Source organism: Cervus elaphus, chromosome 33 (genome assembly GCF_910594005.1).
Source record: "Cervus elaphus chromosome 33, mCerEla1.1, whole genome shotgun sequence".
Taxonomy (NCBI): Eukaryota; Metazoa; Chordata; class Mammalia; order Artiodactyla; family Cervidae; genus Cervus; species Cervus elaphus.
In genome coordinates, this window is record NC_057847.1 from 71,837,998 (window position 1) to 71,863,774 (window position 25,777).

At 47.4% G+C, this 25,777-nt stretch overlaps 1 protein-coding gene across 1 annotated transcript in view; it reads right to left on the reverse strand.

The window, feature by feature from the left end:
* Positions 1-581: 581 nt before the first annotated feature.
* The window catches only part of SCTR (secretin receptor), a 67,756-nt gene continuing 42,560 nt past the window's right edge, over positions 582-25,777 (reverse strand). The window contains exons 7-13 of the mRNA XM_043894675.1: positions 25,413-25,566; positions 15,173-15,233; positions 13,916-13,985; positions 10,427-10,518; positions 8,434-8,560; positions 2,074-2,115; positions 582-968 (exon numbers count right to left, since the gene is read on the reverse strand). Coding sequence (XP_043750610.1) covers positions 819-968; positions 2,074-2,115; positions 8,434-8,560; positions 10,427-10,518; positions 13,916-13,985; positions 15,173-15,233; positions 25,413-25,566 — 696 coding nt within the window. The 3' untranslated portion in view covers positions 582-818. The remainder of the gene's footprint in view (positions 969-2,073; positions 2,116-8,433; positions 8,561-10,426; positions 10,519-13,915; positions 13,986-15,172; positions 15,234-25,412; positions 25,567-25,777) is intronic.

Consider the following 25,777-nt stretch of genomic DNA (forward strand, 5'->3'; position numbering starts at 1 on the left):
GAATCTGCCTGCAATGCAGGAGACCCGGGTTCGATCCCTGAACAGGAAGATCCTCGAGAAGGAAATGGCAACCCATTTCAGTATTCTTGCCTGGAGAATCCCATGGACAAGAGCCTGGCAAGCTACCGTCCACGGGGTCGCAAGAGTAGGACACGACTTAGTATCTAAACCACTACCACCACAGATAACTTAGCAGGAATAACAGGGTGCCCCATCCCATGTTAGGGTCATTAAAAGGTTCCCTGTAACTTGATTGAGTTGTCTTGAAGGCTCCAGGGGAAGAGCTGGATGGGTGAGTTGCAATGAGGGCTGGGGAGGGTCCACCCAAGGCCAAGGGCAATTTCTCTGGTTCACTGGCTATTGTTGTTCAGTTGCTAAGTCGTGTCTGATTCTTTGTGACTCCATGGACTGCAGCACGCCAGGCTTCATTATTCTTCACTATCTTCCGGTTCACTGGGCTTCTAAGCTTATCCCTGAAAACTGGAGCAGGGAGGTCAGGGAAGCCCCCTTCTCCAGAAGGTAGCAGGGGTCAGCATCCTCCACCTTGTGCCTCAAGGACAAGAGGACCAACAAATACCAAGTCTCATCCCAGTTACCATTTATTCCCCTGCCCGCTCCTGGGACCCCTGAACTACTCTTTCCAGGAAACTCAACAGATCTGAATCCCAGGCCCTCTTGCTGTCCCAGGCCCCATCAGTTCTGAGGAAGCATCACCACAACCCCACCCCAAGGCCAGGAGGAGGGGTGCAATAGTCACTGAGAGACCACACAGCATCTGGCAGGAAGGCAGGCTCTCCTATGACCTGGGCTGGCCAGCCTCAGATGACACTGGTCCCGCGGGTGGCCCGACTCTGCTCCGAGGGGCTGGCCTTGATGCCGTTGCTGGAGGAGGAGCTGGGGGCCGCGGGCCGCAACGGGAGCCCACGCAGGTGCCACTGACGCCACTTCTTCTGAACTTCCAGCTGCACCTGCCCCCAGAGATCAGGAGTCAGCCGGGAGGGAAGGGCGATCTTTGCCCGGGTCCTGCTTTTTCCCCTGGGGCCTCAGCACAGGCTCTGCCACTCCTGCCCAGAGGGCATGCCCTCCCCTTCACTCAGATTTACCATTTTCAGCCCTGACATCCATAGGTACTGAGGGGCCCCTTTCCCTTGGGACCTTTCACCAGCAACCTCAGCAAACCTATCCTGAAGAAGGGGCCTGTGAACATTTCACAATCTCCAGATGGTCACCTGGGACAATTGGACACGTCCCCATGAAGCCACTCTAGCTCAGAACTCATCTAGGGACCAGGGGGCTACTCTTTGGAATTTCCTTCACAACCCCCAGCTGCAGCAGCAAAGCATTTGAGGCCAGGTATGATGCTTGACTTTTGGAAAAGTATCAGAGGCTACTCCCATTCAAGTGGGGCAAACCAGATGATTGACAGCTACAGGAAGGGTTTATGTGCATGCAGTACCGTATTCAACTAACTTCAACTGCATGGCCTCTGTGCCAGGAAGGAGCCTCCTGTCCCGACCCAGATGCTCTGGGCAAGCGCAGAGACTGAAAGTTAAGCGTGCAGCTCCCCCAACCCTGCTCAGCAGTCACACTCTTTGGAGGTCTCTGAGGATGGAGGGGCAGACGTTTCACCTGAGTCACCCTTTACTGATGGGAAGCCCGAGGCCCAGATCAGGGCAGTGATTGAGGTCACTCATCAGGCAACCAGCAGTCAGCAGCCTCGGTTAGGGTTGGGGTGCCTGCACTTTCCATTTCCTGAATTTGCCTGAGGGCTAGAATCACCTGGAGTGCTTGTTAAAACATTCTCAGCCTCCAGCCCAGACCTACGGGACACATTTTTGCCTGTTTTAGAAACAAGGGAGGACCCAGCAGTTGTTTTAACAAGGCCTCTGGGTGATTCTGCTGCTCCGGTTAAGTGAGCTCAGACTCCTGGAAGACAGATCTGAGCCAGGAGGCCCTGGTCTCCCCCACCCACACCACACCCCGCTCCCCGCCACCCCTTCCAGGTAGCCCTTCTGAACCACAATCCAATGACAAAGGAGCTCCCCAGGCAGCAGAGCAACCCCCAACACTCACCTCCCCATTGAGGAAGCAGTAGAGGACGGCCACCACCAGGCCCTGCGGAGGAAGCAGGGGCAACGGGATCGGTGAAGGGCTCCAGCATTCGGCCTCCTAGTCCCCTGGGGTCCTTTCATCACCAGCCTCAGGCTCACTTCTCCCCATGACTATTCCAGAGCCTTCCCACACCTGTCCTTCCCCAGGGGGAATAGGGGCTTCCTCTCTGGCCCTGCAGTGGCTGGCATCACCCACACAGACTGAGACCCTTGGGGGCAAGAATGACCCCGGGCCCAGCGAGGTGCCCTGCACCAGGGTGGTGTCAGTCACATTAAATAGAGGCTGCCACCTCAAGCTCGGTGACCAGGCAGGTCATGGGAATTAGTAAGGTGGGCCATCCCGGAGAAGCAGGGAACGGCGGCACGTGAGGCTAGTCCATGCCGCCCAGAGCTCTGCTCTGACCACACAGTCACACATTCGTCTTTCTATCTGAGTAGCTGTCCCTGTTTAAACCTCTCCAGATTTCCAGCTGGTCCTGCAAACAAGCCCACCCAGGCCCAGGGGTTCATATGGCTGCCCCACCCGCTCAGCTCCTGGTGGGATGGGCATGCCTCAGGGGCCACCGAGCCCTGCTTCTCCCGGGAGGCCTCCCTTATTAATTCCAGTGACCTGCCTGGTCCCTGCGGCTGAGTTAGAAGCTTCTACTTAATGTAACTGAAGTCTGAGCAGAGCTCAAGTGCAGGTCTCAGCCAGCGAACAGGGGGCCTGACTCCCCACTTTCATCTCCAAGGTCAGAGGCCTCAGGGCCACATCTGCTTTTAAGTTCCCTGGTGGGGTGGGCGTCGTGCCTATCAGGACCCTCCCTCTCCAGCATCTGGACCCCTCTTTTCCCAATGGTATCCCCAGAATCCTGGCGTGGAGCCCACCAGTCAGGGACTCCGGGCTGAGATGCGGGATTTGAGGCCCAAGGCTTGTATGGAAACATGAGCTTTGAACAGGGTCCAGCAGTCTGGATGTCCGGCTCACCTAAGCAGCCTCGAGGGCCAGCCTGCCCTTCCTAACAGGCCCTGCCCTCAGGCCTCCTCGGCTGGTGAGCACCCTGCCCCACAGAGGCTTGGGTGCCATGGCCCTGACTGCAGGTAGCCCAACCCCTCCTCCCAGGGCCAACCACGCCTGCTCCTGGCTACTTAAGACATGGACAGGATTCCAAAGAGGGATGAACCAGCCCGTTTACAGTGGGCTTCATACATGTAACTGCTCTGGGATCCCGGCATTCTAACAAGAGTTTTAGAGACAAACTAGAAGGATCTGCTCTGGAGTCTCAGACGTGGATGATGTCACACAAAACGGGGACTATGGGGGTGGGGCAGGAACAGGTACTCAGGGCAGCGGTTTCCAAGTTTGGCCGCACATGAGGATCTCTTGGGAGCTCTGGCCCAGGTGCACTCTGTGCCCCAAATCCGAATGTCTGGGGTGGGACCAGCAGCAGCTCTGAAAGACCCCTAGGTGGTTCAAAAGGGCATCATTGATTAGGAGTTGCTGTCAGAGAGAGTGAAGGGCAGGCTTTGCAATAATCCAGAGCTGGATTTGGGCCACAGCTCAGCCTGTGTAATCGTGGCTTCTGGGTTCCAGGTGCTTCACTTAATCCTTGCCAGAGCTCTAGAAGGTAGGCAGGGAGGATCCCTGCTTCCAGGTGAGGGACCTGAATCACAAGTTTCGGTGGGCCTGGAGCTGGAGGTCAGCCTGATGCCCCTCAGTGGACAGGGGTTGCCCGGCCTCAGAGATGCGGAGACACAGTCTCTCTGTTAAGTGAGGGCAGGAGCCCTGGGTGAGAGTGGGTTAGATGTGCCCCAAGTAAGTAGAGGGTGGCCTCCCACAGCCAACAAGTTTAGGAAATACCAGTTTTTATACAGTCATTAAAAATGCAGTCTCTGAAGAATTTTAGTAAGCTGGAAAAATGTTCATGAAGGAATGATAGAGAATTAAATATAACAAGGGGGGTTAAAAAACCATACATCATGATCTCAATTACATGTGTGTAAGTGTGTGTACATGTGTATGTCTTCTTGGATAGAAAGGAGACTTAGAAGTAAACACATCATTTTAGCAGAGGTTATTACATTGGGTTATGAGAGTTTGGATGAATTTGCCTTTCTATTTTAACTTCTCCTTACTTCCAAATTTTCCCCAGTAAGCAAGTATTTCTAAAATTAGGAGGAGCTGACTCTGCAACCCCGTGGACTGTAGCCTGTTTCCTCCGTCCATGGGATTCTCCAGGCAACACTATTAGAGTGGGTAGCCATTCCCTTCTCCAGGAGATCTTCCCAACTCAGAGAACGAACCCAGATCTACTGTACTACAGGCGGATTTTTTACTGTCAGCCACCAGGGAAGCCCCTAATAAACTTCAGTCTTTAGGAATATGTGACAGTGATAATGGTATTGTGGTTCCACGTGTGTCCTTCTTTATGTTCTTGTCTTTCAGAAAATATATACTAAAATGTTTACAGTTGAAATAACATGATGACTTGAGTTTGTATAAAATGATGAGAGATGGGGAGTGGATGGAGGTGAAATAGGACAGGTCACAGAGGATAAGGGCTATATGCAGGTTCATTATATTGCTCATTTGAATTTCAGATATGGAAAAAATTTCCATAGTATAGAATTTTTAAAATATTTATTATATCACTATATATATGTATAAAATATAATAAAATGATATATATGTTTGTATTTGAACAATGGTTCTTTTTTTAAAAAAAACACCCTTAAAGATCATTCATTTTCTTTGTAAACATTCCTATGGGCTGAATGAAGCACAAGCTGGAATCAAGATTGCTAGGAAAAATATCAATAACCTCAGATATGCAGATGACACCACCCTTTCGTCAGAAAGCGAAGAACTAAACAGCCTCTTGATAAAAGTGAAAGCGGAGAGTTTCAGTCAGTTCAGTTCAGTTGCTCAGTCGTGTCCGACTCTTTGCGACCCCATGAACTGTAGCACACCAGGCCTCCCTATTCATCACCAACTCACAGAGTCCACCCAAACCCATGTCCATTGAGTCGGTGATGCCATCCAACCATCTTATCCTCTGTCGTCCCCTTCTCCTCCTGCCTTCAATCTTTCCCAGTGTCAGGGTCTATTCAAATGAGTCAGCTCTTTGCATCAAGTGGCCAAAGTAATGGAGTTTCAGCTTCAACATCAGTCCATCCAATGAACACCCAGGACTGATCTCTTAGGATGGACTGGTTGGATCTCCTTGCAATCCAAGGGACTCTCAAGAGTCTTCTCCAACACCACAGTTCAAAAGCATCAATTCTTCTGTGCTCAGCTTTCTTTATAGTCCAACTCTCACATCCACACATGACTACTGGAAAAACCATAGCCTTGACTAGATGGACCTTTGTTAGAAAAGTAATGTCTTTGCTTTTTAATATGCTGTCTAGATTGGTCATAACTTTCCTTCCAAGGAGTAAGCATCTTTTAATATCATGACTGCAGTCACCATCTGCAGTGATTTTGGAGCCCCAAAAAATAAAGTCTGACACTGTTTCCCCATCTATTTGCCATGAAGTGATGGGACCGGATGCCATGATCTTAGTTTTCTGAATGTTGAGCTTTAAGCCAACTTTTTCACTCTCCTCTTTCACTTTCATCAAGAAGCTCTTTAGTTCTTCTTCACTTTCTGGCATAAGAGTGGTGTCATCTGCATATCTGAGGTTATTGATATTTCTCCCGGCAATCTTGATTCCAGCTTGTGCTTCCTTCAGCCCAGCGTTTCTCATGATGTGCTCTGCATATAAGTTAAATAAGCAAAGTGACAATATACAGCCTTGACGTACTCCTTTTCCTATTTGAAACCAGTCTGTTGTTCCATGTCCAGTTCTAACTGTTGCTTCCTGACCTGCATACAGGGAGAGTTTAAAAGCTGGCTTAAAACTCAACATTCAGAAAACTGAGATAATGGCATCCTGTCCCATCACTTCATGGCAAATAAATGGGAAAACAATGGAAACAGTGACAGACTTTATTTTGGGGGGATCCAAAATCACTGCAGGTGGTGACTGTAGCCATGAAATTAAAAGACGTTTGCCCCTTGGAAAAAAAGCTATGACCAACCTAAACAGCATATTAAAAAGCAGAAATATTACTTTTCTAACAAAGGTCTGTCTAGTCAAAGTTATGGTTTTTCCAGTAGTCATGTGTGGATGTGAGAGTTGAACTATAAAGAAAGCTGAGCGTCAAAGAATTGATGCTTTTGAACTGTGGTGTTGGAGAAGACTCTTGAGAGTCCCTTGGACAGCAAGGAGATTCAACCAGTCAATCCTAAAATAAATCAGCCCTGAATATTCATTGGAAGGACTGATGATGAAGCTGAAACTCTAAGACATTGGCCACCTGATGCGAAGAACTGACTCACTGGAAAAGACCCTGATGCTGGAAAAGGTTGAAGCAGGAGGAGAAGGGGATGACAGAGGATGAGATGGTTGGATGGCATCACCGACTCGATAGACATGAGTCTGAATAAGCTCTGGGAGTTGGTGATGGACAGGGAAGCCTGGCATGCTGCAGTCCATGGGGTCGCAAATAGTCGGACATGACTGAGCGACTGAACTGAATTGAACTAAAACATTCCTATGGGAACATTTAGGAAAGTGCTTTTGGTTTTAATAAACACGTCCCCAGAGAGGAGCCGAATGGCCTTCCATTGGTGTAGTCTGAAACCCTAGCCACAAGCCTAGTTCCAGAGACAGGAAGTCCCCATCTATGCAGTCCTGGGTCTCCAGGTTCTCATCGGGGTCACTACCCACTTCTGTCAGCTGGGTCAAGACCTTCCACCCATCTGTGGACAGCCCCGCCCACCTGATAAAAAAGGCCATGGTGAGCCCAACCTTCCCCCATGTTACGTGGAAGCTTCCTGATCCAGAGAAAAAGCCCATGGATTATACACAGAGACCAGCTCCCCAGGGACCTGGGGTGCCGGCGAAAGTCTCTGGGCAGAGAAGAGGCTCAGAAGAGTACAGCCAGGACAGCCCTGGGGTGGGGTCTGCAGGCATGGGTTAGGGCCAGACCCCACTCAGGAATGCGTTCCCAGTGATGTGTCTTGCCTGGAACCTGAGCAGGACAGAGGGAGATGACTCTGGGCACACCCTGTCCCGAATAGAACTCCAGGAATGAGGGAGGCACCCAGCCTCACCCTGAGGCCAAGGCCTGCCCAGGTGAGGAAGTCTCTGTGGATGGTCTGTGTGTTGATGACAAGCTGGCTTCTTCAGGAAAACCCACTGGGAGAGATTTCTCTCAGGCCCCAAAACTATAATCCTAGGCTTTCCCTGGGAACCAGGCTGCTTGCATCTAAGTCTTGAAACAGTGTGTTTCTGTCTTTGCTTTGGCTACTGGGAAGCTCCAAACCAAAGTTTATGACACACTTCTCCCCTCTTTACAGAACTTCACCAAATTTGTTTCTGTGTATGAACTCAATTTTGGCTTTATTTTCTTTATTCACTGATGCCTCATCTGCTTATTTTTTGTCCTTTATATGTTTTCCCTGAAAACTACATCATATTATTTTTGGAAGGAGATAGTTATGAGTAAATAAACAAATAACATTGTGAAGTTTGGGATTCATGTTAAAAGTCTCTTCTGGCCAAATAGGTTTACTATATTTTTTAACTACAACATCTAGTTGAATTAGTAGGTAGGTCCTTTCTCCTCTCCCCTTTTTTTCCTTTTTTTAAAGTTGGTTTTTATTTTTAGTAAATTGTGTATGTAATTTGTTTCAAAGAGTCAAATGTCTCTTGTCACCAAAACAAAAAGAAAGAAACGAAAAAAACAGTAGCCTCCTGACCTCCTTGCCCCTGTTTCCTGTTCCTCAGACTTGGAACTCTCCTGACTGATTCTGCAAAATATGCTGATGTGGTTACTTCTGGATTTTTCAGCTTGGGGCGTTTTTATGGACTTCCCAGTGTGCAGATGAGCATATTCTTCTAAACAGCCTTCCACCCAACCCTCCTCTCCCGCTATGCTCATCTTCTTGCCCCCTTCCACTCCTTGATGGCTCAGCTCAAGCCCTCAGTGCTTGCATTGTCTCTAACTACTGAGAGCTGTGTGATCTAGCTCACCAGGGTTACATTCCCTTCTGTCCTCCCTGGGGTCAGTCTCTCTCCTGAGCTGCATCTCCCGCCCCCACGTGACACGTGACTGGTGGAGGGAACTTGGGACCCACTGAGGGTCACACAGCAGTGAGGTCCTGCCCCTGCCTCTTCTGGGTCTCTGTCAGATGAGGCGTTCCTCTGCCCTCGGGAAGATCTGGGTTTTGGCCTCTTTAAGGAGAGAGAGAATGCCTCCTTTCACCTTAAAGTCGGGGTCCCTGGAGCTTACCTGGAATGAGCCAAGGGCCAATTCAAAAAACAGCTGGATCTCCATGGCATCCTCAGGGGAGAAGGCGAAGATGATGTAGTGGATCCCGAAGAGGGGGATCAGCAGGAGGGTGGACTTGGCCAGACGCCTGGGGACACAGAGGCACCGCAGCCTCAGGCAAGCCCACGCCCACAAGCACCCCCACCTTGCCTGACTGCGGAGGCTCTGCCGGTGTCCCCACTGCTGGTTTGTTTATTTTCATTTTGGAAAACCTCCAGCTCCCGCATACGCAGTACCTGGATTCAGTACTTACCAGTCCATGGCCACTCTCCAAACTCTTGGATTATGCAACCCTGTCAGTAAGATGCTTTGAACCCATAGCCACAGGAATAATGCTATAACGTATGTGCATGTGTTACTATTAAAATATCCCACACTGTCTGACATATTATTAGCAAAGCCACCATTCTCATTTGTTGGATAATGAATATCTGTAAGGAGAAGCTCTTTTGTTTTCTTCCCAGGGTAGGTTGCCAAATTTAGCAAACAAAAATACAGGATGCCCAGTTCAATGTGAATTTCAGAAAAACAACAGATAGTTGTTTTCTTGTGTTTTGTTTTTTTTTTTTTTTTGGTGTAGTTACCAAAAAAACTATTAGCTGTTTATCTAAGACTTGGATTAAACTGGGCATCCTGTATTTTATCTGGCAACTTTATTCTGGATCCCCAGCATGACCCTACTTTAGAGCCACTGCTCTAAAGACACCCTGGGAAAATCTGTCACCAAGTCACCCAGGCCTCTGCCAGATTCTGAGAACCCAGAACATCACAGAGAAAGCCTCTGGTGGACACTGATTTGTCTTTAACATTTGTCATGGGCTGAACGGTATCCCCCTCCCCACAAAAAAAAATTTTAGGCTGAAGCTCTAAGTAACCCCTAGTACCTCAGAATGTGAGTGTATTAGCAGATAGGGACTATGAAGAGGTGATTAAGTTTAAATGGGGCCATCAGGGTGGGACTGTGGTCTAATCAACTGGTGTCCTTTTAAGAAGAGATATGGGAGTGGCACATGTATAGAAAAAAGGCCATGTGAGGACCCATCAAGAAAGCGGCTGTATACAAGCCAAGGAGTGAGGCCTCAGGAGAATTCAAATCCACCAACACCTTATTCCTAGGCTTCTAGCCTCCAGAAGAGTGAGGAATTAAGTTTCTCTTACTTAAGTCAGCCAATCTGTGGTGTCTTGCTATGGCAGCCTGAGCAGACTAATACAGCATCTTTCTTGACCATCTTAAAGGTTTTAAAGTATTTTTTAATTACATTATCTTGAAAATCTGGTGAAGGTCTAGTGAGCTAGAAAATACACACTATTTTCTAGTGTGTATTTATTTTTTATAGTGTGTATGTATTTTTATTTTTCTAGTGTGTATTTATTATTTTCTAGTGTGTACATACAGTCGACCCTCGGCACCCATGGGGATTGGCTCCAGACCCTCCGCAGACAAAGAAATCCTTGGATGCTCAAGTCGCTTATATGAAATGGGGTATTTGCTTAAACCTATGCACATGTCCCCAAATATTTAAATAATCTCTAGATTACTTATAATACTTCATACAATGAAAATGTTTTGATTTGGATTTTTTTCCCCAAATATATGCAATCTGCAATCCAAGGTTGGTTGAATCCTTGGATGCAAAACCCTCAGATAAGGAGGGCCACTGTCCCCATAAAAACTTGAATTTGGGCCCCTGACTCCCTAGCCTTGTCCCAAGGGTGAGATATCTGCCTACAGGGGTCCTGCTTAGATTTCTTTTCTCCCCACCTCCAGGGCAGTTCTATGGAGAGGAAAGGACCCACTCCTCCTTCCCTCCACCCTACTGTAAACTCCCTGGGATAAGGTCCCAATTCTTCCTACTCCTCTACCTCTAAAGTGCCGAGCACCAGCTGGGTAAACAGTAGGTGTTCCGTAAATGCCTGCTGACTGACTGAGTGCCCGTCTTTGCCTTCCACTTACTTATAATGGTTCACTTCATTTCCTCTTGTTTCTTGAGTTCTAAGTTTTCTCATCAGGATTCTTAGAATGTTTATAAAAAGGATGAAATTAATCTGTAAAACACAAGACAGAGGTCAGGCTAAAGATGATCTGCTTTCGGGCCACCTCTCCTGGCCCAGGGCCCAGGCAGGGAAGGCAGGGCAACCACAGCAGGAACGCACGTCTCGTGTCCAGCACACCCAGTCCTAGAGAAACACGCTGTCTACAGTGGCTCAGCCCCTACTCCTGGGCTGCAGGAGCTCTGATGTCTGCTCAGCTGCAGGGTGGATCACTCACAATTGGAATGTTTTGGAATCTCATTAAAATGCAGGCCTGAGATTCAGCATTTCTAGCAAGCTCCAGGGAATGAATGCCAAAGCTGGGCCTTGGACTACGCCCAAGTAGCAAATGCTTTACAAGCAGAGGATCTCAAAGTTTAAGGTGCAGGTTGCTGGGCTCCGCCCCCAAAAGTTATGGTTTAATTTGCTTTTTCTTCCTTTCCTTTCCTTCCTTCCTTTCTTTCTCTCTTTCTTTTAGCTGCAGCTTGCAGAATCTTAGTTCCCCCACCAGGGATCAGGCCCTCGGCAGTGAAGGCCCAGAGTCCTAACCACCGGACCACAGGGGAATTTGCATTCTTCGCAAGCTCCCCGGTGAAGCTGCCAGTTTAGGGACCACATTTTGAGAACCACTGCTTCAGAAACTTACAGTCACTCAGCAGCTCAATTACCAGCTCCAGGAAGCCTTCTTGATCACCTCCTTTTCCTGATTTATTGTAGTTAGGGATGATGCTACTTGTAAGGGCACTTGAAATACTTGCAAGGGGCCAAGTGCAAGCATCTGTGTGTGTCCATTAACTGCCAATTCAATCCTGCCCTTCTAAAGGACAGGGACCAGAGTCTGTGTCTTTTGGTGCCCTTTCCCCCATTCCAGTGCCCAGTGCCAGCCACACTACGAGGTTGCCCATATAGCACCCTCTCTCCTCCCCTCGCCCACCACCTCCAGAATCATTTTGCAGAAGCAGGGATCAGCGGAACTGACTAGGCAGGCACCCTCATTGTTCAGACAAGTAGCCTGGGGGCCTAGGGCCGCTTGCCAGAAGACACAGGATTAGTGGCGCGTCTAGGACCCCAGCTCAGCACCCCTGGTCAGGACACTTCTCAGCTCACTCACTGTGCATCTTGCTCTAAGCTGTACATGGTGTAAGCTAACAAAGGCTCTTTTATTTTTTGCCTTTGAGTTGTATTTAATAGGAAGCACTTGAAAGCAAAAGGAAAAAATTTAACTATCCCAAGAATGAATCTTAAATAGTGGAATTCTGGGCCCCGTGACAGGCTGGGAGAGAGATACTTGGCATCAGGAGTGCCCCCTCCTCCATCAATATCCTCAATCACTAGAGAGACCAAGGTTTTGTGAAATCAGCCTGGGCCCTGGGGCTCTCCTGGGCTGGTCTGTCCAAGTCCCAGAATTATAGCAAGGAAACTGGCTCAGTATTTAGCAGCTATAGCACAGCAGTTGATCAAATAATTTCAAGTGACATTGGAAAGCTTACATCTACTGCTAAGGGTAAAAACAAACTAGGACACAAAACTATAATAAGCATTTTGAAAAAGTACACGCACTCAAAATTACAGGACAGAAAAGCATAGCATCATAATGTCCATCTAGGTGCTACAAATATGAGTGATTTTGTTCCCTTTTTAAAAATACATTTTGTATTTTTCCATTTTTACATGAATTCTATTACTATTATTTTAGAAGTGAGAATATGTTTTGATCTAACATAGAACAAGTACATTCTTTGTATAACATAATTAGTGATAGAATAATCAATATTTTTCTGCCATATTATCATGCTAATAAAAAATATTCAGACATGATTTAAATGTAACAAGCTGACAAAAAAAAACTTTTGATAAATAATAGCAGATTTCAGTATACAGTTTTCAGTGTATTAAGACTGTAGTAGGAAATGAAAGCTTAATATCCTTCACTATCCCTTAAATTTTAATTTAGTCAGATTAGAAAACACTATGCTAAAGTTGGCCAAGTCAAAATTATAATCAAATTATTTATTTATTAACATAAAGTGACTTTGGGTAGCAATGTCTCAGGGCAGCAGAAATAAAAGTTGTGTTTAAAGCACTAGACACCCTCTGTACTGGTGATAACTACATTACAACCATATGCAACATATGTTTCTAACCCTAACTCCTACCCTGAGTGGTTCCAGATTAATGAATGACCTTCACACCCTCTAAGAGAAGCAGAAATAGGGAGAAGTCATCATGCTCCCCTGGGCTACTCAGCAGCCTATCATGGCTGCTACTCAGATTTCTCTACAATTTCCAGCTCTCCTGTTGTGAGTTGAGACAATAGGGAGGATGGTGTAAATTCTCCTCTGTTTGTGTTTTTTGGCCACACCATATGCAGCATGCAGGATATTAGGTTCCCCGACCAGGGACTGAACCCATGACCCCTGCGTTTGGAGCACCAAGTCTTAACCACTGGACCACGAGGGAAGTCCCAAATTCTACTATAAAAAAAAAAAGAAGGAAACTGGTTATGGGATGGCCACCTCAACCAGCCACACAAGGCAAGCCAGCCAGCTAGTAGAGAGGAAGCTGCTGCCCCGTCTGCCCCTCCTGGGAGCCTAGGAAGGGCACTTCCTGTCACCGGGTCTGCAGTCTTGGCATCCCTCTGAGACTGCACATTACTCAGGAAAAGGGCTGCCCCAGGGCGCCCCGCCACGGATATTCCTTACCCTTAGCCACACCCGCAGGCTCAGCGACAGGGCTCTGGACTGCAGAGCAGAATCACCTGGGAACTTAAAACCAAGCCGAGTGCCCAGGCCCCTCCCCAGGACAAGGAGAGCCTGAATCTCTGACATTGGTATTTTTTAAAAGGCTCCGAGGTTGACAGGAGAGCAAAGGTTGAGACACCCTGAACTGCCCTGTCTAAGAGCCACTCCTGAATCTCGCCCCTGGGGCCAGTCCTCCAGGCCTGCCCTCCCGCCCACGTCACATCACCACAGAGGCCAAGACCACAGCAGCCTTGGCTTTCCCCAGGTGCTGCCCGCTCCGTGATCCTGGCTCAGTGAGTCTGCCCAGTTCAACCAGACAATGTTTAGAAAAGTGATCAGGATCCAACCATCTGAGCCAGTGGAGGCAGAATCCCAAGCGACCTGAGCCAGCCACTCCAGGTAAGGAGCTCTGCTCGGAACACGGAAGCTGCTCCCAATGGACAAGGCCAAGGCAAGCTTTTGCTCTGGCCTCGCTCCCCTCCCCTCTGGCAGTCTCTGGGGGCAGGGCTCCTAGACCCTCCTGCTGCTGCCCAGCCTCTGGACACTCTGGTTTATTCCTCCACACACCTGGAGGCGGCAGTGCTGGCCTTGCCAAGGCCCTCCTCCCTGCAAGCCCATCACTGTTCTGGTCTTTCCCATGGGAGCCCAGATCAGGGGAGCTAGCCACTTACCAGGATGGAGAGGATCACAGGCCCTCGGATGACCCACCAGATGGACGCGTTGGCATTGATGTCCCAGCACCTAGGGAGGGACAGCCAGGCATCACTAGGAGTGGGGAGCTGGGCTGACCCGAAGAGACCTGTTCTCAGAGGTGCCCTTTGCAGGAAGCACCATGGTGTGGTCCTACCCCCTGGAGACTGTGGGCTTAACACCTTTAGGACTGACCGTCTTCTGCTGCCAAGAGCACTGCCAGGGCTGGGGAGCCTCCAGGCTCCAGGCAAGCCCAGTGAGTGTCTAGGGAGCAAAAGCACACAGATCTGAGATGGAAGATTCTGGACCCCAGAGCCAAGTGCATGGTCAAGATCATTGGGGAGGGTGGTGGCCAACAGCAGCCCAGCAGGTGAAGTGTCAGGGAGTGAAGTGTCGGGTGAGGGTAGTGACCTCCACCCTAGGGACATCAGGCTCAGGGCTGGGGGCGTGGGGGACTTGGCAAATGGACAGACTGCGCTTGGTCTAAGGTGGCCACAGCTCTGTCCAGCTCATTTTTGCCACAAGGGACCTAGGGAATGTGGACAGAACTTTCCATTTGTTCTAGAGAAATTAAAAATCCAGATTTTTTTTTAAAAGAGGGAATTAATTCAATTAAAAGCATTATTTTAGACTGAATTTGGACTGCAAGACACGTCTACACCTCATCCGCCATAGCCTGCCTGTGTCATTCCATGGATAAAACACGGCCTCCCACGTAGCCATGCTGCCTCACCACCTCCCCAGCTTCTTTCAAGCTTTCCTTCCACTAGCCCACTTTCGGTAGCCCCCAGGCTCACCCCGTCCCTGAGCCCAAATCTTTAGAGAATGAGACTAGATCTCTTTGCACCCACTGGGGATTTGAAGGCTGCTTCTACCCTCCTGCTCTCCTGAGTCTGCAGGACTCAAACATCCCATGTCAGGAGGAGTGGAGGAGGGAGCTGCCAGGAAGAGAAAAGCTAGGTTGGCCCTTAGAGCTTCCTCCCTGAGCAGCGCAGCTCTCGTCAGGCACCTGACCCAAGCACAGAGCTGATCGGGCAGCAGGAGGTGGCTCGGCATGTCTGCAAACACATCCAGGAGGGCTGGGCACTCAGCAGCCTGCACTGCAGAGAACCCGCCTGGGGCTCCAGGTCTGAGACATAGGCCTCTCCTAGATAACAGCTTCAGAGAGGGGTCCATCCTATTGAAAGAACTGGACAATCTAAAATATATTCTTGTTACTTCTCCATCCAACAGCTTACCCAACATCTTCCAGAAAGTGCCTGGTGACAGCCCACGAAGCAACAAAGATGGCTGGGGAACCTGAGGGTTAAAAATAAGGGGGCGGGGGGACAGAAGGTAGATGACTCAATTTTCCACACCCTTATGAGAAACAGGACAATCAGTGACTCTAGGCCAGACAGTAAGCAGATGCTGAGGTCTAGTTGCCATGGAAACCCCCTTGCCATCCTGTGTAAATGTGCAACTTCATGCTTCAAGGATGCCAAGGAATCCTTGGGAACTGACGCAGGATCAAATAGATCCTGAAGGCCACTTGGAGGCAGGGGTCTCCTGGAAGCTTGGGCCAGACTCTGAAGGACTGCTGCAGGGGGGAAGGGAAGGGACCAGGAGCTTGTGGAGGCCACTGGTGGAGCCCCTTTATCAAACTGGGATATTTGGGGAGGGGATACAAGACCACAGGAGAGCAATCAGTTCTATTTGAATATTGATGTAAGAACTTTAGCCATTTGACTGGTAATATAACCTATCAACGTCACTTAAACAAAAATAGATTTTAGACTAGAGACTTGTAATGCACAAGAATTTTAAAGACGAAATACAAGAACATTTCCTGACTTCTAGTTGAACATGTTAAGTTGAAGTTACACATTTATCTGTTTCTCACTGAAACCCCTTCAAAATGATAGTAAAAAATTAAAATGCTACAAGCCTATAAGCCCAAAGAATGGAAAAGGAGGGTACAGTAGATGAGAGATGTCGACATTCTTAGGAAGCTGGCAGCTGGCAGAGGAGCAGTAACTGACTGATGTCCCAGAGCAGAGAAAGCTGAAGCGTGAGTGTTGCATGGGGCGCCACTGAGAAGGCGCTCGTTCTGCACCTGGGCGTGGGCAGCAGGATGGTTTGGAAGTCTGGACAGGAAGCAGGTAACCACTCCAGGTGGTCAGAACCACCCTCCCACAGCCAAATAGTCAGCTGTTCATCTCCGACAGAAATGTATTCTTGGGGGCAACTGAGCCAAGGACTGGGGCTCTGGCCCCGCAGAGGGTGGGAGGGGTTCTCAGCTGAGCTGGTCTACGCCTGAGCTGCCCAGTACCGCCGTCTCCCACCACGTGTGGCTTCTGAGCCCTTGCCACGTGGCTGCTCTCAGATGAGATGTGCTGAAAGCACAAGATGGCAGATTTGGAAGATCTGGCATGAATAAAAGAACGTAAAACACATTATTAACAATTTTTAAAATTATACATTAAAAGGTTGATATTTTGGTTATATTGGGTTACATAACATATACTATTGAACTTCACTAATTAGTGAAACTAGTTTCTTTTTACTGTGGTTACTAGAAAATTTTAAGTTATATAAAACATAACTCAGATTCTATTTCTAATGGACATGCCTATCTATTCCCTAACTGAGAAGAGCCCCACCCCCAGGCTGCTCAGTTTTCAGACCTCCAGCAGCCAGGATTCCACGCTGCTGCAGCCCTCCAACCTCCACCCCAAGCAGGAGATGAAAGGATTCCTCCCTGGAGGAAGCAAACAGCCTTAGGGAAAGGGCCTGTAGTAGCCATGCTGAGGACCCCAACACGGTGGCCATTTCCAGCCCAGTCTCCCTCGAGAGATGTGACCCAACCCGCAAGCACCACCACTACCCCACACAGACACACACACACACACACACACACAGAGACAGCCTTCAGTCAACACTGAAGTGACTCACTCTCAATTATGAATGGTCAAGGTCACCGACATCTGAGGAAGGCTGATTACATAAAAGACAAAGACCAAAACAAGCAGAGAAAAGGAACTCAGAGGAAATAGACCATACAGGCTGTAGGAGGAACTTGAACAAAACAATTCTAAGGAATATCATCAGAGAGATTAGAGGGAAGATTACCTCTACAAGACACAAACAGGATGTTGAAAACGCAGCATTCAGAGAACAAGGAAGACGGCTTGGAAACTAAATATATGATGATCAAGACGTAAAAAAAATTCCATAGATTGTCTGGAAGATAAAGACCAGGAATTGCCCAGAACACAAAGTGTGGAATGAAAAGTGATTAATAGGAGGAAAGAAAGGAGAAAATTAGAAGTCAATTCCAGGATGTGAACCATCTGATTAAAAGTTTCAGAAAGCGAGGATGAAAACCAGAGGGGAAGAAAAAGATCAAAGGGACAGTATAACAAGACTATCCAAGAAATGACAGATGTGAGTCTCCAGATGAAAGGACCGCCGCTCACCAGCAAAAAGGATGAAAACAGACTTGCATGGGGGCACATCCCTATGACATTTCAAAACGCAAGGGACAGGGACTTCCCTGACAGTCCAGCGATTAAGACTCCATGCTTCCGGACTCTCCCGGTGGTGCAGTGGATAAGAATCCGCCTGCCAGTGCAGGGGCCCTGGGTTTGATCCCTGGTCCAGAAAGATTCCACCTGCTGAGGAGCAACTAAGCCTGAGAGCTGCAAACGGAGCCCGCGCTCTAGACCCCGAGAGCCACAACCACTGAAGCCTGCACGCTCGAGGGCCCTCAAGCCTAGAACTAATGAAACTACTGAAGCTCGTGTGCCTAGAACCTGTGCTCCACAACAAGAGACGCCGCCACAGTGAGAAGCCTGCGGATGGCAACCAGAGAGGAGCCCCAGTTCCCCACGACTGGAGAACGCCTGTGTGCAGCGAAGACCCAGCACAGCCAAAGACAAATAAATAAAGCGGTGTGTTCACGTCAATCTCAGGCAAGGGTTTAAAAAAAAGACGCTGCACTTACACTGCAAGGGGTACAGGTTCCATTCCTGGTTGAGGAACTAAGATCCCACATGCTGCATGGCACAGCCAAAAAGTAAGAAAAATAAAAAAAATCACAGGGGACAGAGAGAAGATTCTGCAGCTTATACAGAGAGGTGAGTAAAAGCCTGGGGAACAGGATGACATGGCAGGTCCCATAACGCCAGATGCCAAAATAGAAGAGCTTCAAAATTCGGGGGAAACAATTTTCAACCTAACTTCTATGCCCAGGAAAACTATAAATTAGGTGTGAAAGCTGAACAAAGATATGTTTAGGGACTTCCCTGGTGGTCCAGGCGCTGACTCTCACTCCCAATGCAGGGGGCCAGACTTCAATCCCTGGTCAGGGAACTGGATCCCACATGCCACAGCTAAGACCTGGTGCAGCCAAATAAATAAATATACTTAAAATAAAAAAGATATGTTTAGATATGGAGTGCAAAAGAATGTACCTTCCATGCACTCTCTGTTAGATACTAGAGGATGAACTCCAACACAACCAAACAGTAAAGCAAAGATAGGGAAACAAGAAGTCAAGGTATAGGATTTGTGGAGGAAATGAAGAAAAACTCAGCATGAAGGTTAAGGGAGTGAGTGAGTCTAGAGAACGACCAGAGGGCAGAGCAAGAGGGCAGAAAGCTCCTTTAGAAAGAACATGGGTGAGTAGATTATGTTAAATGGCATATCCCCCCCCCCCCCCCCCCCCCCGCCAAAGGTTCATATCCGTAGAACCTTAGGTGTGACCTTTCCCTTTCCTGGAAACAAGGTCTTTTAAGGTGTCATTAGTTAAGATGAGGTCATTTATAGGGGCGTTAATCCAATATGACTGTTATTTTTTTAAGAAGGCATCGAGACCCACACAAAGAGAGGAGACACAGAGGGAAGAAGACCACATAGAGATGGAGGCAGAAATTGGAGTGAAGCTCCTACCAGGCAAAGAAGACCAAGGATGGCCAGAAACTGGGGCAAAGGCATGGAGCATATTGTCCCTCAGAGACCTTAGAAGGAATTGGCCCTGCCAAAGCCTGACTTTGAACTTTTGGTCCCCCACAGTGGGAAAGAATAAATTTCTGTTGTTTTAAGCCAGTGGCAACTTGTTACAGCAGCCCTAGGACACTAAGAGAGCAGGAATAAACCAAACAAATAGGACTGAGATTACACGCCGTTGCCTTTGATGATGGGAAACCTGGCACTGGAGGGTTTTCCAGTTCTGTTGAGAATTTGGGAGAATTAATGACAGCAACATAAAATGAGTCAATTAAAAATGACTCCATAATTTTGGGATTAACATATACATACCACTATATATTGTCACTCTACATGTTTAACTTATTTGCAGAGTATATCATGCAAATGCTGGGTTGGGTGAAGCACAAGCTGGAATCAAGATTGCAGGAAGAAATATCAATAACCTCAGATATGCAGGTGGTACCACCCTTATGGCAGAAAACAAAGAGGCATTAAAGAGCCTCTTAATGAAGGTGAAAGAGAAGAGTGAAAAAGCTGGCTTAAAACTCAACATTTAAAAAACTAGGATCGTGGCATCCGGTCCCATCACTCCGTGGCAAATAGATGGGGAAACAATGGAAACAGTGACAGACTTTATTTTCTTGGGATCCAAAATCACTGCAGATGGTGTCTGCAGCTATGAAATTAAAAGATGCTTGCTCCTTGGAAGAAAAGCTATGAGCAACCAAGACAGCATATTAAAATGCAGAGACATTACTTTGCTGACTGTCTGTCTTTCTAGTAGTCATGTATGGATGTGAGAATAGGGCCATAAAGAAGGCTGAGTGCCACACAATTGATGCTTTCAAACTGTGGTTTTGGAGAAGACTCTTGAGAGTTCCTTAGACTGCAAGGAGATCCAACCAGTCCATCCTAAAATAAATCAGTCCTGAATATTCATTGGAAGGACTGATGCTGAAGCTGAAACTCCAATACTTTGGCCACCTCATGCGAAGAGCTGACTCATTTGAAAAGACCCTGATGCTGGGAAAGATAGAAGACAGGAGGAGAAGGGGGTGACAGAGGACCAGATGCTTGGATGGCATCACCGACTCAATGGATATGAGTTTGAGCAAGCTCTGGGAGACGGTGAAGGACAGGAAAGCCTGGCGTGCTGCAGTCCATGGGGCCGCAAAGAGTCGGACACAACTGAGCGACTGAACTGAACTGAATGATGTATACATTGAATATGATTTGTGTGTGTGTTAGTCGCTCAGTCGTGTCTGACGCTTTGTGACCTTATGGACTGTGGCCCACCAGGCTCCTCTGTCCATGGGATTTCCCAGGCAAGAGTACTGGAGTGGGTTGCCATTTCCTTCTCCAGGGGGTCTTCCAGACCCAGGGATTGAACCTGGATCTCCTACATTACAGGCAGTTGCTCTACCATCTGAGCTCTAGGGAATATTTACATAGACATAATGATGTATACATTGAATATGATCTAGCCCCAAAATGTTAACAACTCTAGTGGGAAGATGGAGGTGGTAGATGAAGAATTTTACATCCTTCCCTTCCATCACAAGGAGTCAACCAATAACATCTCAGATGGACAAATCAAAAAATAGTAGAATATTGTTTAGAAATATGAGAGTAAATATTAAGAGGAAGAACTGAAAAATGGGAGGGTATTACCCCTGAGAGGCAGAAGTGAGAGCCTTTTCAGGGGACTTTTTTTTTTTTTTCATTTTAGGCTTACATTTTATTTTTTAAGGAAGTTTATCCTCTTTTTTTTTTCCATTTATTTTTATTAGTTGGAGGCTAATTACTTTACAATATTGTAGTGGTTTTTGCCATACATTGACATGAATCAGCCATGGATTTACATGTGTCCCCATCCCGATCCCCCCACCCACCTCCCTCCCCATCCCATCCCTCTGGGTCCTCCCAGTGCACCAGCCCTGAGCACTTGTCTCATGCATCCAACCTGGACTGGTGATCTGTTTCACCCTTGATAGTATACTTGTTTCAATGCTGTTCTCTCAGAACATCCCACCCTCACCTTCTCCCACAGAGTCCAAAAGTCTGTTCTGTACATCTGTGTCTCTTTTTCTGTTTTGCATATAGGGTTATCGTTACCATCTTTTTAAATTGCATATATATGCGTTAGTATACTGTATTGGTCTTTATCTTTCTGGCTTACTTCACTCTGTATGATGGGCTCCAGTTTCATCCATCTCATTAGAACTGATTCAAATGAATTCTTTTTAATGGCTGAGTAATATTCCATTGTGTATATGTACCACAGCTTCCTTATCCATTCGTCTGCTGATGGGCATCTAGGTTGCTTCCATGTCCTGGCTATTATAAACAGTGCTGCAATGAACATTGGGGTGCACGTGTCTCTTTCAGATCTGGTTTCCTCGGAGTGTAAGCCGAGAAGTGGGATTGCTGGGTCATATGGCAGTTCTATTTCCAGTTTTTTAAGGAATCTCCACACTGTTCTCCATAGCGGCTGTACTAGTTTGCATTCCCACCAACAGTGTAAGAGGGTTCCCTTTTCTCCACACCCTCTCCAGCATTTATTGCTTGTAGACTTTTGGATAGCAGCCATCCTGACTGGCGTGTAATGGTACCTCATTGTGGTTTTGATTTGCATTTCTCTGATAATGAGCGATGTTGAGCATCTTTTCATGTGTTCGTTAGCCATCTGTATGTCTTCTTTGGAGAAATGTCTGTTTAGATCTTTGGCCCATTTTTTGATTGGGTCATTTATTTTTCTGGAATTGAGCTGCAGGAGTTGCTTGTATATTTTTGAGATTAATCCTTTGTCTGTCTCTTCATTTGCTATTATTTTCTCCCATTCTGAAGGCTGTCTTTCCACCTTGCTTATAGTTTCCTTTGTTGTGCAAAAGCTTTTAAGTTTCATTAGGTCCCATTTGTTTATTTTGGCTTTTATTTCCAGTATTCTGGGAGGTGGGTCATAGAGGATCTTGCTGTGATATACGTCAGAGAGTGTTTTGCCTATGTTCTCCTCTAGGAGTTTTATAGTTTCTGGTCTTACATTTAGATCTTTAATCCATTTTAAGTTTATTTTTGTGGATGGTGTTAGAAAGTGTTCTAGTTTCATTCTTTTACAAGTGGTTGACCAGTTTTCCCAGCACCACTTGTTAAAGAGGTTGTCTTTTTTCCGTTGTATATTCTTGCCTCCTTTGTTGAAGATAAAGATATCCTCTTTTTAAAAATTCTAATGTACTTTTTAAACTTCTGGCCGTGCTGGGTCTTTGTTGCTTTGTGCAGACTGTCTCGAGCGGCAGAGAGCTGGGGTGACTCTTTGCAGTGGTGCAAGGGCTTCTCGCCGCGGTGCCTCCTCTTGTTCCAGGCGCACGGGCTGCAGCAGTCACAGCACACAGGCTCCGTAGGTGCGGCTCGGGGGCCCCAGAGCTTGGACTCAGAGGCTGTGGCACACAGGCTCAACTGCTCCATGGTCTGTGGAATCTTCCCAGACCAAGGATCAAACCCATGTCCCCTGCATGGGCAGGCAGATTCTTACCCCTGTGCCACCAGGGAAGTCCTAGACATGTACTTCTATGTAATTCTTTAAAACAAGTGCATGTATGACATTGATAAAAAATTTCTTTACCTAAATTCTGGGTACTTTGGGCAAATATGGACTCTGAGGGCCACTTGTTTATTATTGTTTTACACCTTTAACAGTGAGTCAGTGGAAAAGTTAGAACACCTGATAACTGCATAAATTATGGTTTTAAGTGTGGCCCTTGGGACAGGGGTGTCAGCATCACCAGGGGCCCAGTGAGAAATGCAGAGTCTCAGGCTCCACCCCTGCCCACCAGACCAAGACTCTGGCCGGGGAAGGGGCCCCGGGCCGGGCGGGTGGACGTGCCCTCTGCATGATTCCAGTGCAGCTCCAGCTGGAGAAGCACTGGCTTGTGTTCCCTCCGTGAGTGGGAGGGAGCTTCATGCATCTCCTACGAAAGCCAGAGGTGTCACACTTTTCTGGGCACAGACCGACATTCAAGCCACATTGAAAAAGTAAAAGCTTTGGATAAGTATTAAAAAGTTTAGATGCCTGTGCCTTCTGACTCAGGGGTCCCAATTCCAGGATTCTCTATTCCACATGGAATAAGCTTTGCCCACAAAGGCACTCCTCACTGTGTTATTTGTCACAGTGAAAAATGAGAAACAATCTTAATGTCAAAAAAGATAGGTATTTGGTTATATACATCCACAGAGTATTAAAAATGTTTATTGAAGATTTGAAAGAATACAGAGCATGCTTCTGTTCAAGGAAAGAGGCAAGATTCAAAATTCTACATACAGGATGATTGTAATCAAGTGCGAAATACTAGGAGTATAAAAAAGTCTAAAAAGAGACCCCAGAAAATGTTCAATAGATGAGACTATGGTAATTTTTTTTTTCTAATTTGAAGAAAAAAAACTTTTTTGCAAAGTTTTATGCTTGACCAAGTACTCATTTAAGCAACTTATCTCGGGGCCTGGGGCAGGGAATAAGTACAACTTGAGGCAGGGGCTGCTGCTTTTGCAAGAGAAAAGTCTCCCACAGTTGGAAAGCTTTAAACCTTCCTGAGTCCCTTCATGTCCCCTTGGGGTTGTGCAGGCACAGAGGCCTGGAGAGAAGGAACTGCTGCTCTTTTACGTGCGGCTCTAACCCTTGGCATATAGTAGATGCTTAATAAATATTTGAGGAAGAAAAGAAGGCTCTCATCTCATTAAACCTCCTAAGAATCTGTGATGGAGATATTATCACAGTGCAATTTTTTCTCCTTGCTAGACTATAAACCCCTTGACTGGTGGAACCGTTTTTATTTTTGGAATCTCCATAAGCCCTTCTGAGCACAAAGAAGTGCTCAAAGAAAGCTGAATAAATTATGATCCTGACATTATAGATGATTAAACCGTCCATGCTCATTCAGGGAAATGCTGCCAGATATGGGAATCAAGACTCAGGGAGCTGGTCCCATACTGGGGATGTTTGGGGCAGAGTTGGCTGTATAAGGCAAGCCCCTTGTCCCAGGCCCTCTGGGACTACTGGCCAGCGCGGAAATCCCGATCAGCAGGGCCCTACAGCTTCCGCTGGCTGTGGGTCATGTGTTAATCAGACTGTCAAGAGTCCAGAAGCAGGAGGGCTTGGCAAACTCTGCCAGTTCAGGCAACTTCCCTGACTGTCTGATAGAGGCAGAACCCTTGCACATGATTTAGACAAGCAGAAAAGACAGTGGAGGGCATTCCTAGCAGGGGCACTTCTTAATTAAAGGCACCAAGAAGAGAGTAAATGAAGCTAATGACTGGTACACATGACTACCTCTGTAAGCCTGTGAGTCACTCACAGAAATCTGACTCTGTCTAGAACCCAGTGGGTAGCTTACATATGTTTATCAAAGGAACAGTTGAAGGAAGGATGGATGGATGGGTGGCAGATGGACAGATTGATGGACGTGTGTGTGACTGCAAGGATGGATGGATGTTTGTTTGTGGCAGAGTAAGAGTTAAGGGGCTTTGCAAAGAGACAGGCCTTGGTTTGAATCTTGACTCTGTCCTTGTCCACAGTGTGAGCATGTTATATCACATCTCTGAGCCAAGGTTCCTAAGAGGCCTCTGGAGGTTATTGTGATGATTAAAGTGCTCAGCTCAATGCCTGGCATACAGTAGGTGCTCAAGAAATCAGAATTGTTGTCACCTTCACTGACCAGAAAGGAAAGGGGCAAGAGAAGCAATGGGACCTGCAGTTGGCTGTCTTACCACCATTTCCTCTCCTTCCTGGACTGAATCCTGAATTTCCTTTGACAAGCTCTGTGGTTTGAGTAGCTTAAGCCAATCAGAGGATTCCACTCCCTCAGGCCCCTGTGATTGGTTCAAGGAGGTGTATGACACAATCAGAGTGAATCTGAGTATTTGCCCGAATGCTGGGACACAGCCTCTTTCTTTCATTAGATGTAGCAACGAAGCCAGGAGGAAGCCCAGAAGCTGCTGACAGTTACACAGGGAACACCAGCCTAATGATAACACTGATGTTACAGGAGGTGAAGTAGAAAAAACAAAAAGAAATGATGTTGTGCTGCTGGATTCAGCCTCACCTGAATGGTGATCCCTGGACTTGTCCGTTATATGAACCAATTAACTCCTTTTAAGTTTAAAGCCTATCTCAGTCAGGTTTTCTGATAGCTACAGTTAAAAGCATCCTACCTGATACAGAAAGGAAGTGAAAACGAGGATGTATGAATGGAATGTCTAGGGAAGATAAGGCAACAGGTGTTGGGGGTATCAAATCATAAAAGGCTTTGGATGCCAGAAATCAGGGCTAGGTTTAAGCTATTATTTCCCATTTGACAGACAAACTGAGGCCAGAGAGTTAACCACCAAGCAATCTGTCTAAGATCACACAAGTTCACTAACTTCACTAAGCATGGAGCTGAAACTGGAACCCAAGCGCTTACTGCCTCCGTATCCTTTCCCGCCTGTGACGCAGTCACCGTGCCCTGGAGAACATACCCCAGCCGAGGGCCACAAATCCCTGGAGCCACTTCCGTTCTGAGAAGAAGGAGATGACAAGGAGCGTGTGAAGATAGAGGCCTTCCACCAGCAGCCAGGAGTAGTTGGCCATGATGCAGTACTGGAAGAAGACCATGACCAGCTTGCAGCCCACCTACAAAGAGAGGCAGCTGAGTCACAGGCCAGCACCCTGGGCTTCCCTCCAGCAGACGAGGGGCGCAGGAGGAGTCAGCAGCCAGGCCACAGAGAGCATCTCTCAGGCCCACGGCCATCCCCCCTGGCCTTCCGTATCAGAAGACCAGGCTCGTATTTGTCTCTAGGCTGGAAGTGCATAGGCCAGCGGGCTCTGTCAGCACAGCCAATGG